The following is a 12,916-nucleotide window of genomic DNA, read 5'->3' as shown; positions in this document are numbered from 1 at the left end:
CATAAGATGGGATAATAATAGAACCTGCCTGGTCTTTGTGCAGGAAACAAAAAACACTCTAGGAATCTTAAGCAAAACCAGGACTGAGACATGATGCTGTAGTCAGCTTGATTCATACAGGGAATCGCAGGGTCTCAAAATCACTGGAAGAATTAGAAGCTGGGTCTTCAGAACAGAGCAGAACTGTCTCTCCAGACAAATTACTCCTCACCCAGTCAGGAGGGCCATTACTGGAGCCACGGAGTTCATGTCCTTTCACCTGCTATCCAGGGATGAGAAAACTGCTGCAGCTTTTGCCACAATTGCCTCTCACACCACCCCCTCCCTGGGAGCCAGAGACTGGGCATTGAACTTCCTGCAGAGAATCCCTTCCTGTCCTCGGCATGGCTTGTCAGCAGAACACCGCCTGAGCACCAGGGAGATCGCCTCCTCCTCCCTCTCCTCCCTTCAGCCTTGTAAATCTATCTCCAGCATGTCTAATTGATGGGCTCTAATCTATATCCAGAACCCCAGCTGCAAGGGAGTGTTGGAAATGTACCTTTTAACTTTTCAGCTTCTGCAATATAGGAAGGCACAGAGGTGGGAATGGAGCTGAGGGCGTCAACCGTGTCCCACATGCAACCTGATAGGTTTAACCCAGTCGACACCTGAAGAGACTTGGCACAGGGCCTGGCACATAGAACTCACTCAATAAGTGTTAGCTGTTATTCTTATTCTTGGGCTGGGGCAGCAGTGAGAATTGCCTGGCCCTGCCCACGAGCCCTGGCAGAGAGCAGCAGAAGCGGAAATGCCTTTGCCCAGCATGGTGCTGTCCATGGTGCTGAGAGCCCTGCTGGACCCAGCCAGGGGCGGCGCGATCATTGCTCTGCTTGCATTTTGAGCCCAATGGAAGGTGGAACTCCAATCCTCTCACCCCATGCTGAGGCTTCAGGAGCAACTGCGGCGGAGGGGACGTTTGGGGACCTCTCAGGGAAGGCTGGCTTCGATCCTATGAAGAGGACAGCAAAAGCAACAACTTACGTTTGTGGCACAGTTTACAGAAAGAGTCTCCATGCACTATGCCCTTTAACTAACCCTCATAACCACCCTGGTATAGGCAGGACAGATATGATCTTTAAGAAAAAACTGAATAGCAAGAGGTTAAGTAGCAGCTGGTAAACAATAGAGCCAGATTCACACCCAATCTCCTTACCTTCGGCTGTATGCCCCCTCCACTCCCTGCAGTGACTGGTGGAGGGAAACTTGGTAGCCAATGTGCGCTATGTGGGGGCAAAAATTTGGGACTCATGTACTCTGTGCACTGTGCAAATGTGTACAAACCACCTACGTTTTATTCTTTCCTACCCTTGAGTGTGTCTCTGGGGAAAGGGCCTTCTGTCTCTCATTGAGGCCTAAGTGATGGTCTTTGGGAGAACCATGGAAAGTATAAGAGAAAGATGTGGTCCCTACTATCAAAGAGCTCATGGATTTGTTGGTGAGCTGGCTGCTCACGTGCATGGAAAAGTGAGAGGATAGTCCCGGGCAGTGGTTGCAATTCCAGCTGTGTAAAGAGGGTGGGAACAAGGTGCAGACAGGGCTGGTAATCTGAAAGAGGGTTCAGAGGAGTAGAATATAAGCTGGACTCAGGGGCTTTAAATGCTAATAAGACCAAGGCTCACCCAAGTCCAGGAGGAAGTGGCTCAAGCTGTGTAGGGGTGGGACAAGCAACTCTGAATAAGGAGGCTGGCAGGGCAGAACAGAAGGTACCATTAGGAAGTAGCCAGGCCAGTGGCCTCTAGGATAACGGGAGGAATACCAGAGCCTGGAACTTCCAGTGAAGAGGTGGTGTGGGCCTCTGTAGATCTTCAGCCAACTCTCCACAGATTCGGGACCAGCTAGGGGTGGGGTCAGAGATTGCATGGGAGGAGAATATAAGGACCAGCCTCATGAACTGCCACACTGTGACATGGTTTAAGAGGCACTGAGGTATCATCCTTTATCCCCAAATCTCCCCACCCTCTCTCCTTATTTAGGAGGAGTGAGAAAACTTTTTGGGTCATCAAGAACTCCTTCTCTAGGTGCAAATAACCCTGGAAATCTCAGTCTGGTGCTTTTATGTCTTGGCTGCACACAATAATTAATTAGAGATTCTCATGCTTAATGTCTGGGATGGAACGTGAGTATCTAGATGTACTAAACACCTTCTAGGTGATTCCAGTGACCCCCTCCCAGGCTAAGGAGTCACTGAAAGCACTGAGTGGGGAGCCAAAAACCCCCAGTTCTATCCCCAATCCACCATTTTCCCCAGCCTTAAGCAAATCTTCATGTCTGCTGGAGACTCAGTTTCTCCATGTGTAAAGCTGAGCAAACCACTCTTTGTTGTGAAGAGTTGAGGAGTTTGAGGATGATATAGAGCAGGGAAGGGCTTACTGATATTTAGGGAAAGATTTATGGCCAGCGGACATGTCAGTGGTGAAGGACATGAACCAGAGCCCTTCATTCCAGTGACACACCCTCCCTCTCCCCACACTTCCTCCAACAATACCCAGCCCCATAGCTGTGAGAGTGAACCTCACTGAGAAGGGGGGCCGTCAGTGAGAAGGGGCAAAGGGTGGTGAGGGCAGGGCAGGAGACCTGGAGAAGAAGGAAGAAGGGGAGGTTGGAGCAGATGCCCATGACCAGGAATCCCAGCTTGTTTAAGTCCAGAACCATGGGAGATAAACTTACCTGTTGTTAACAAAAAAGTGATTAATTATTGAAGCTACTGAGAAGGCTAAATGGCAAGGGGGCAGGGCGGGAGCTGTGGCTTTGTGCACTCTGGCAGTCATGGGACTGGGGAGAAGGTGGGGGTGGCTCCCCAACCATAGCACCTTTTCCTAGCACGTGACTTGTGGCTATAGTGATTCTCTAATCCAAACCAAAACACATGCCCTATGGACCAGTTCCTGATAACTCATGGGGATGGTGGAGCAGACTGGGCCCTGGGCTGTACTGGGAAATGCAGGCGCAGTGGCTGCAGATCCAGCCTGGGTTCCTGACTCAGCCCACTCTGCTCTCCGCTGCATCACCCTAAAGGCTAGGGAAGCTGCTGTCCCTGGACTAAAGTGTGAGCGAGGTCATCTCCTTCCTCTGCCCCCTGCTCAGCATGTCCAGAGCAGCAGAGGCTCAGGGGCCAGCAAAGCAGAGGGTTACGAATGGTCTGGCTTCAGGGCCAGCTCTGTCACTCACTAGCACCGTGATCTCGGGCCAGTTAACCTCTCTGGGCCATGACCTTGAGCCAGTTGTTTAACCTCTCTGGGCCTTAATTTTCTCTTGCGTTTAGGGATGATTCTCATACCCCAGGGTACTTATGAGAATTAAATGAGCTAGTACTTAGATAGAAAATCTTTAGCCCATATTACTTTCTCTGTAAATGTTAGCTATTAATAAAATTCGTCTCTCCCTGGGCCCTCCTGGATCATCCTAACTCTGGGGTCATCCCTGAGATTTGGCTTTGGCCTTGAGATATCTAACTCATCTGGCAGGGGAAGTGGGAAGCAAAGTGCTGGCCTTGATAGTTAGGGCAGCAGTGGATGAAACCAGGCTAGGTCTGAAGGCCTGGGAGTGAGCAGTAGGATGGGGCAGACAGAAAGGAAAAGCTAGCTCTTTTTGAAGCATTTGCCCAGTTGCCAAGGACAACTTTGCTCAAGCCTAGAACAGCTGAGCTGCCAGCTTTTGGCATAGGAACCCAGGATGGCAGAGAAATGGGACAGGAAGAGGGCCACACACTCTCTCATCAGATAAGATATGCAGCTAGGAGGGGACCTGAAACCCTGACTCACCAACTAGTATTCACATCATCTCCCACTGCCCCTCCTTGGCCCACAAAGCAAGGCTGACATTTGTTTTTTATGCACAGGAAGGACAGAAACAACCACCACCTACCAGCTACAGTCTGAGGGATAGTGGATGGACCTTTCCATCTTCACATCTCTCCTCTTGCCTGCCCCAGAACAGAGAGGCTGGAAGTAGGAGTGTAGGGACTGTGCAGTCTGGGCCTCTCACCACAGCCTTACAAATAAGCTAAGGAGGAGGATGGCAGCGCTGGCTAATTAAGCAGTCATATTTTTCAAGCATTGTGCAAATGGATTTATGTGAATTATCTTACTTCCCCTTTGCAATAATCCTGTGAGGCAATACTGTTATACCCATTTTCCAGATATGGGAACTGAGGCTGAGAGAGATGAAGTCACTGCCCCTGGTCACACAGCTAGCAAAGGTGGGTCTGGGATTAAGTCCAGTCAGTGGCTTCAGAGAGCCTGATCCTTCCCATTGCCCCAAACAGCCTTTGTCCTGTGCTGTGAAAGTGATGTCTAAACAGATGAGTTCCTTGATGTCCCCGCTACGCCCTGCTGGGCTGGTGGCCCTGCTGTGTTTTCTGTTGGCATCCTAGAGTTTCTAGCTTCATTCTTTCCAGTGCTGATGCTTTTGTCTCCAGTAAGCCAAAATCTGGATTTTCTGCCTGTCTTCTTCACACCCAAGAGCTAGTTCTCCCTCCAGAAAGAAGTATGGTCCAGGGAGGGTGAAGGGATGCAGAGAAAAAGCTTGGTGCTGCTCTAGGTTTCCACGGCAACAGCCTCCCTCATTACTGCCTCTGCTTGCTGCCTGGGAAAGCTGAGGAGGGTGGTGAGGTGGGAGAGGGTGAGGATCTTGTCTCCTTTCTTTTCCTCCCTCACTGCCCTGCAGGTTGAGCAGCCAGGTTGAGCTGAAAGCCTGCACCTGACCAACCTGCTGGATAGAATTCCCCACCTCCTGCCCAACTCCAAGCTTAGTGTCTGGGGCCTTGTAACTAGGGATCCTCCCAGGCAGAAGGGCAACCTGGTCCAAGCCACCCGGTCCAAGCCACCCAACAGCAGTCCTCTCCCTAACACCAAAGGCTGGGATGTGAGCTCCCTAGAGACGACCTCATGTTTGTACTTCCAGGGGAAATAGATACTCAATGAATTCTTGTTGAATGAACGAATGAATGAAACAATAGTGATCTATTCTACACTGTAGCCACTGCCATTCATTTTCACTTCCTCAAAACATTATATTCAGCCTTCCCTCTGGGTCTTTGCCAATGCAGATGCCTCTGCCCACGCTTCCCCATTGCAAAGGACTAACTCCTACACCCCTTTCACATCTCAGCTTGGAGGTTACTTTGTCAAAATTCAAAACTTTTACACTTCAAAAGACACCATCAAGAAAATTAAAAGAAAAGCAATAGACCGGGAGAAACTATTTGCAAAGCAGAGCTCTGATAAAGGATGTGTATTTGAGCATAAAGATGACCAAAGGGGCCCTGAAGGAGGGTGCTGCCGGCAAGGGAGTTCCTGGGTCTGTAAGTCTTGTGGTCTCTCCACCGCATTTGTTCTTTTGCAGCAGCCAGGTAGCTGAGTGGAGCCTCCGGGCCTGACGTGGACCTTCACAGGAGAAGTGACTCAGGTGGGAAAAGTCTCCCCGGGCCTCTCCACCTGCAGGATTGCCTTCCTACACCTTCCCCCGCCCGCTTCCTTAGCGCGGGCTCCTCCCAGTGACCACCAGCAGAACTGCAGCCTCCTGCCTTAACTGACCTAGAGCCCGAGGTAGCTCAGATGCCAGCTCCTTCCTCCAAGAGACCCTAGAAATGCCATTGGCTGCTACTCTGATGCTCTGGCAGAAGGCATGCCGTTAAAGTGTACTGTGTTCTATGTAAACTATTATGAGTTTGCATCTGGCTAAACGTGCTAGTGAGTGAGTTAATTAGCACCTGGGGTAGAAACAAGAAAACTATGGGTGGCCTAGGCAGAGCTCGATGGAGCAAGAATTAGGGGAACTGAGAAAGACAGGCAAGAGACTCCCGGATCCTGCTAGATACTAATCTAGCGGGTGGGAGTGAGAGGAGTTTTGTGCACCCCTTCCGTTTCCAGGACTACTCTCAGGCCCTTCATCACGGGTTCTGTGAGTGAGCACAAGCAGCCCAGACCCCCAGGCCACCTCCCGTCCCCTGCTTCGATCTCTTTACCTTCATTCCTTCTCCATCCCCATCTCTCAGCCCTCCCCACCTCCTGGAACCTTTCCATGGTGCCCCCTGGATCTCCATTCTTCATTTTGCAAATATTTATGTGATGCTCCCTGTGTTCCAGGCATTGTTCTACAAGATTAACACATCCTAACTCACTCCTCTTAAGAGCCCTGTGAAGTGGATACTAATGGCTGTTGCCATTTCCATTTTACAGAGGAGTAAAGTGAGGCATGGGGACTGTAAGTGCCTTGCTCAAGGTCACCCGATGAGCGATGAGCGAGCGTCGGAGCTGAGATTCAGTGTCACGGAACCTATAATCCCCAGAAGCATCCCCAGCTCCTCGGTCTCCTCACCTTCCAACTGGGAGACTCCCTAGTCCAGCTTCCCTTTCCACCCTCTCAGAGAGTGGTTCCTGCTTCCCCCCTCAACAATACTGGCCTGGGGATGGAGACATGTCTTTCTTGTTCCCCTTGGCAACACTGAGACTCTTCCTCCCTGCTTTCTAGAGCCCCCTGTCTTGGACCCACAGGTGTCAACCTAGACATCTTGCTGCCCGTCTTTGTTAGTCATCAAGAAGTCCCCCAGGCCACTCTCCCCTTCCTCCCTCACTGTCTCCCCAGTGCTTTTCCTGTCTTCATTCTTGCTGATGTCAATGTCCACATCTCCACAAAGATGATCCTTCTGATACTCAGCTGCTCGCTCCCACGGTCATGTCCTAGACCCGATCACCACCAATAGCTGGAATCTCTTTCATTTCAGCACCAAACATCCCACTTTCAGAGTGCCACTCCCTCTGCTCTACACCCACTAGTTGTCCACAATTCTTCTACCTCCCCTTGGAACTCCAGTACCTTTCCCTGGTCCTCACCCATCTTGCATCTTATTTCTCTCCTGGCTCAAATTCCACGGCAAATCATTACAATTATTCACCTACTACACCCTCAACCCTCTTGTCTTGTGCTCATACTTGCTGGGGGAAACCACTACTCCAACTAAGTCTTCCACACCTGCAACCATACAGGTGAATCCAGCACAGCAAGTCTGGCTGCTCTCGTCAATTCAAGATCATGAGCCTCCACGGGCCCCATTGTTGCCTGGCAATCCTGTTCCATTTCCCTAATCCATCCTCTCTCCTTCCCCTAGACTTCTATTTCTACCTTTTCTCCTGTCCCCAAACATCCAACATCCGCCCACCACCACCTCACACTGTGCAGAGACCTCATTCCTTCTTTTACTGAGAAACTTGAAGCAAGGTTGGGCATGGGGGCTCGCACCTGTAATCCCAGCACTTTGGGAGGCCGAGGTGGGTGGGTCACCTGAGGTCAGGAGTTTGAGACCAGCCTGGCCAACATGGTGAAACCCCATTTCTCCTAAAAATACAAAATTTAGCCAAGTGTAGTGGTGGGCACCTGTAGTCTGAGCTACTCAGGAGGCTGAGGTGGCAGAATTGCTTGAACCCTGGAGGCAGAGGTGCAGTGAGCCAAGATGGTGCCACTGCACTCCAACCTAAGTGACAGAGTGAGACTCTGTCTCAAAAAAAAAAAAAAAAAAGAAAAGAAAAGAAAAGAAAAAGAAACTAGAAGCAGTAAGGACAGAATACTCACTGGCTCCCGCCGCCACCCTGGGACCAGCCAGCACCTGAGCATGTGTGCTGCCTTCCCTCCCACTCACCCAGCCAACAGCCTGACTCTCAGCAAACATCTCCACCGTGCACTAGTTCCCAACCCTCCCGCAGTCTCACTTTGCTCCAGCAGTTCCCTCCTCCTCCTACTTCTTCTACTGAATCATTCCCACCACTATACAATGTGTTATTTCTCCCATCTTAACCACTTTCACCTCCAATTACTCTTCCAGAGAGCTGTTTTTGCCCACTGGCTCCAATTCCTCTCCTGTCATTCTCTCTGGAGCCTATTCCAGTCTGGCCACCTGCACATGGCTTAAACCATGGCTAATTTGGCTGGGCGCAGTGGCTCATGCCTCAAGTGAAAGAGAGAGGGAGATAGAGAGAGAGAGAGGAAGGAAGGTAGAAAAGAGAGAGGAAGGAAGGAAGGAAGGAAGGAAGGAAGACAGGAAGGGAGGGAGGGAGGGAGAGAGAAAGGGAGACCTTCCATGGCTCATTCACAGTTGTCATCTTTCTTGACCACATCAACACTGGTTCCTCCCTCCTCCTGGAAACATTGTCTTCATTCAGCCCAGGACACCACCCTCTCCTGCTTCTCCTCCTCCCTCACTGGCTGCTCCTTCTCAGTCTCCTTCTCTGTTCCTCCTCCCCTGCGCTGTAGATATTGGCGCACCCCGAGGCTCCCACCTTGGATCTCTCCTCTCACTACACTCTCTTCTGTAATTCAGGGCTTTGCCTCGAAGAGTTGTCGCTATGCCGGTGGCTTTTGTCTCACATTTATGTCTCCAGTCTCTCTTCTGAACTGCAGACTAACCTATCCAAATCCCTGCTCCCTGTCTCCACTTAGCATCTTCCAAACTTAACTCCTGGTTGCACCCCTGCACCCACTCCCACTCCACCTCCACTGTCCATTTCCATCCTGCACTTTCTGCCTCTCCCACTCCATAGCAGCAACTCTATCTTCCAGTGGCTCAGGCCAAAAACCTGAGAGTCATCCTCAACTCCTCTCAGTCTTTCACATCCCCTGTCTAATCTGTCGACAAATCTTGTTGGCTCCATATTCAGAATATTTCCAAAATCTGAGCACGTCTTCCACCTCCACTGCACCCATCCCAGTCCAGGCTACCATTGTCTCCTGCCTGGACCCTGGCTGAGCTCTCTGCATCTACTTCTCCACTTGTTCACCCCTCCTTCCTGCTCCCCCACCTAGTCTCCATATGAGGATCAAAGAGACCTCATTAAAGCCTGTAATCCCAGCACTTTGGGAGGCCAAGGCAGGAGAATCACTTGAGATCAGGAGTTTGAGACTAGCCTGGGCAACATAGTGAGACCCTTGTTTCTATAAAAAAATTTTAAGAATTAGCCTGGTGTGGTGGCATGCACCTGTAGTCCCAGCTACTCTTGAATATTGCTTGAGCCCAGGAATTGGAGGCTACAGTGAGCTATGATTGTGCCACCGTGACAGAGTGAGGCTCGGTCTCTCTCTTAAAAAAAAAAAAAAAGTCATTTTAATTCACTCCATGGCTCACTCCCCATGCCCTTTGCCCTGCTCTGTGCAGCCCACTGGTCTGCTTGCTTCCTCAACTCTCTGGGCAAGCTCGAAGCCCAGGGCCTCTACTCTGCTTAAAGTGCTCTTTCCCCCACAGCTGCATGGTTCACTCCCTCAAGTCCTTGCTCAGATGTCATTCTCTCAGCGAGGCCTTCCCTAATCACCCCTTTACAATTCTAACCTCACCCTCATCCCTCCACTTTGTCTCCCCAGTGGAATCCCATAAGGGAGGGATTTTTATTTATCTTGTTCACTGGTGCATTTGTCTAGCATAAAGCAGTTGCTCACCAACTATTCAAATGCATCAATGAATGGATGAATTAGTCTACTTTTCTTGAATGGAAGTGAAGGGTTTCCAGGTAGAGGTGAGGTCTGAGGGCAAAATGAATGATCTTTTGAGAGAACGACCACCTTGCAGATAAGATCAAGTAGCTACCGGACACCTCCCATTTTCACCTGTCCTTCCCACTCTTATCCATGCCTGAGGAACGTGATGCTAGGGACGGCAGGCTCTGCACTGGTGTCTCACCAAAGTGTTCAGGCTCATGGAGTTGGCTCAGGTCCCTGGGCAGGTGCTGGTCTCCCTAGTTCAAATGCCTGGAAGACAGAGACCTTTCTAAGCCAGGCATAGAAATAAACTCCACATATTTCCAGTTATTTGTGGGAGCAAAAAAATTAAAACAATTGAACTCATGGAGATAGAGAGTAGAAGGATGGGTACCAGAGGCTTAGAAGGATATGAGTGTGGTGGGGAGTAGGGATGCTTAATATGTACAAAAAACAGAATGAATAAGACCTAGTATTTACTAGCACAACAGGGTGACTGTAGTCAAAAATAATTTAATTGTACACCTTAAAACAACTGAAAGAGTATAATTGGATTGTTTGTAACCCAAAGGATAAATGCTCGAAAGGATGGATATCTCATTTATCCTGATGTGCTTATAGGTCATTGCATGCCTGTATCAAAACATCTCAGGTACTCCATAAATATATACACCTACTATGTACCTACAGAAGTTAAAAAAAAAACAAAACAAAAAAACAGGGGTTTCTTGAGTCACTGCACGTGCCAGGCACTGCATTCCCTAGGAGCTATGGCCCTTACCATGGCTGGATGGTGACTGGATCAGAGATTGCTGAATGCAGAGACGGTTGTCAGTGAGCCCTGTCTGCATGGGCGTTCCGTGAACACAGCAGTTTTGACTTCCAACCTGAACATTTCCACACTGGGGTCTGACCCATCTTTGTGAAATTTGTTCATTTATATGCAAGAAAAACTTCCCAAGGTAGAACTGGTAAAATGCACATTTGGATGTGCATTTTACAACTCTTGTTCCAGGGATCCAGTGGTACAAAATAAGAACTCTCCCAGGAAACCGGAGCCAGTCTGTCATCCCAGCCTTGGGTTTGAGGCAGCTGTTCTCTTGCAGGACAGGGCTGTGTGCCATCTCGTGAGCTGACCCTCCTGTCTTGGGTCTGAAGTGGCCTAGCCTGGCCGAGGCACTCGGTGCCCATCCCACAACTCCGCATCAGGCTTCTGTGTGTTGCAAAATGCAAAGGAGTCTTTGCGTCTGACCTGGATGCCCTCTGTTCCCCAGGGACCCTCCCAGGATGTCTGCCTCACCGGACGACTTGAGTACAGGGGGAAGGTTACAGAACATGACAGTGGATGAATGCTTCCAGTCTCGGAACACCGTCCTCCAGGGGCAGCCCTTTGGGGGTGTCCCCACCGTGCTGTGCCTCAACATCGCCCTGTGGGTGGTGAGTCCTGGGCACTGCAGAAGGCAGACAGTAAAGCCTCAGACAGGGTCGAACTTTCACAGGTGATGCAGTGGGGGACCCAGTTGTCCAAATGGACAACAACGACAGTGATAGGAACTGCCTGAATGTCAGTCCTGCCCAGGGTGGCCCGGGTAGGTGGGCCTCAAAGAGGCAGGAGGAACAGGCAGAATTCCTGGGATTCTTTTCTGTGCATCATTGTCCAGAGGTCCACCTGGCCTCCTTCCCCTTTCTCATTGCTGAGGTCTTCAAGGCACATTCTGGTCCCGTAGATCTGAACACGCCGCCAGCTCCATTCAATGAACTCTGAGCATCCACTCTGTGCCCAGAAGCTGCTGGGCACTGGCAACCTAGAGTTGAAAGGAATGACCCCTACTCCAACAGAGCTCACCTTCTAGTGGAGGAGCTCCCTGGGGACCTCAGGGACAGGGTCTCCCCCAAGGGAATGCAGGGGGCCAGCCAAGGGGAAGGGATCCATGAACTCTCCCACCCCACATTGCTTTTCCTGGCCTGTAGCTCGTCCTTGTGGTTTACTCCTTCCTCCGGAAAGCTGCGTGGGACTATGGGCGCCTGGCTCTGCTGATACACAATGACAGGTGAGGAGGGGTTGAGATGGGTGAGCCGTTGCCCCCTTGGGGAGAACCTGCTGCCATGGCCAGGACGCAGCTCTGCCCAGCGCCCGAGCTGAAGCAGATGTCTCGCCAGCAGGTGGCCTCTGCCCCTGCTCTGCCCTCCCTGCAGGAAGGGGACTTGGAGGGCAGCCATCCCTGGGCACAAGGCCATGTTTTTCTCTGGTCTTAGACTTTCTGGATCACGTGGCTGGGCTCCCAGATGCCTGGTGTACCTGGCACAGGGGCGATTGCTGTCTGTGCCCAGAGGTGTGTGCTCAGAAAAGGAGCTGAGGAGTGCCTGCCCGTGGCAGAGCAGAGGGCAGCCCTCAGCCAGGAGAGGGAGCAGGGCAGGCAGCTGAGACCTTTTCTCTCCTTTCTTACCTCCCTGCCCCTTCCCTGGCTGGCAGCCTGACCTCGCTGATCTATGGGGAGCAGAGCGAGAAGACATCTCCCTCGGAGACTTCCTTGGAGATGGAACGCAGAGACAAGGTGAGTGCTGGGAGTGGTCTGGGCGGTGGGAGTCCCGGAACTGGGCAGGCGGGCGTGGCATGCACAGGAAGAAGCACGGCTTAGAGCTTGGGGCTTTGCAATCAGCCAGCCTCAACCACTCTGGCAGTGTGACCTTGAGCAAATTCCTCAGCCTCCCCCAGACTCAGTTTCCCCACCTGAAAGGTGGAGATATTGACCCTACCTACTACTAGGGTGCCAAGTAAGTGTTAACTAATTAAGATATCTTAGAGAGATTTTTAACATTAATTTGTCTTCTCTGCTCAAATCTCCAACCCTTCTCACAGTCCCGTCCTGCCCATGTCCCTGCCTCTGACTCTGAGTCAAGGCCTCACCTCCCATTTCACATAGAAGATTCTAGTCATCCGGGAGTCCCTCAGCCTCAGGCTTCCCAGCCCCGTTTAGTGGAGTGCAGTCTGCTGCTTCCTTCTGTTCCCTGGTGAAGGCCGGCCCTCCACCCGACTCATGCATTCCTTCAGCCACTTGCTGGGAAGCACCTGCTGTGTGTCAGCCACTGGTCTGGAGCTGGGGACCAAGTCCTGCCTCATGATGCTGTCTTCCCCGGGCAGAGGAGATGACCAGACAGAGGCACGGTGGAGAACAAGGGGGAGCTGCGGCACAGGGGGGTAGGCCAGAGATGGTCTTGGGCAGCGGTGACATTTCAGCCGGGCCCTGAATACTTTGAGAGGGAGCCCTGAGAACGTCCTCCCTCCCCACCCCCACACACAGCTGAACTCCTGACAGTGGCCTATGCTGCTGTCACCACTTCCTCACCTCTCACTCATACCCGGCCTCCCACTCACGCCCCGCCTCCCACTCACGCCCCGCCTCCCACTCACGCC

At 51.4% G+C, this 12,916-nt stretch overlaps 1 protein-coding gene and 1 long non-coding RNA gene across 10 annotated transcripts in view; both read left to right on the top strand.

The window, feature by feature from the left end:
* LOC131381587 (uncharacterized) overlaps nt 1-7,612 on the top strand; it is a 40,308-nt gene extending 32,696 nt beyond the window's left edge. Inside the window, exon 3 of the long non-coding RNA XR_009210429.1 lies at nt 5,383-7,612. This is a non-coding gene — a long non-coding RNA (uncharacterized LOC131381587). The remainder of the gene's footprint in view (nt 1-5,382) is intronic.
* A 3,863-nt stretch (nt 7,613-11,475) lies between these two features.
* Nucleotides 11,476-12,916, top strand: part of TMEM63C (transmembrane protein 63C) — a 35,763-nt gene continuing 34,322 nt past the window's right edge. For all 9 annotated transcript variants that reach the window (XR_009210424.1, XR_009210427.1, XR_009210428.1 and 6 more), the window contains exons 1-2: nt 11,476-11,552; nt 11,975-12,056. Coding sequence is in view for 4 of the 9 variants with exons in the window: in XM_032134695.2 (XP_031990586.1) it covers nt 11,992-12,056 (65 nt within the window). In the remaining 5 variants the exon portion in view is untranslated. The remainder of the gene's footprint in view (nt 11,553-11,974; nt 12,057-12,916) is intronic.

Source organism: Hylobates moloch, unplaced genomic scaffold, assembly GCF_009828535.3.
Source record: "Hylobates moloch isolate HMO894 unplaced genomic scaffold, HMol_V3 SCAFFOLD_16, whole genome shotgun sequence".
Classification (NCBI taxonomy): Eukaryota; Metazoa; Chordata; class Mammalia; order Primates; family Hylobatidae; genus Hylobates; species Hylobates moloch.
This window is presented reverse-complemented; position numbering and strand designations above follow the sequence as displayed.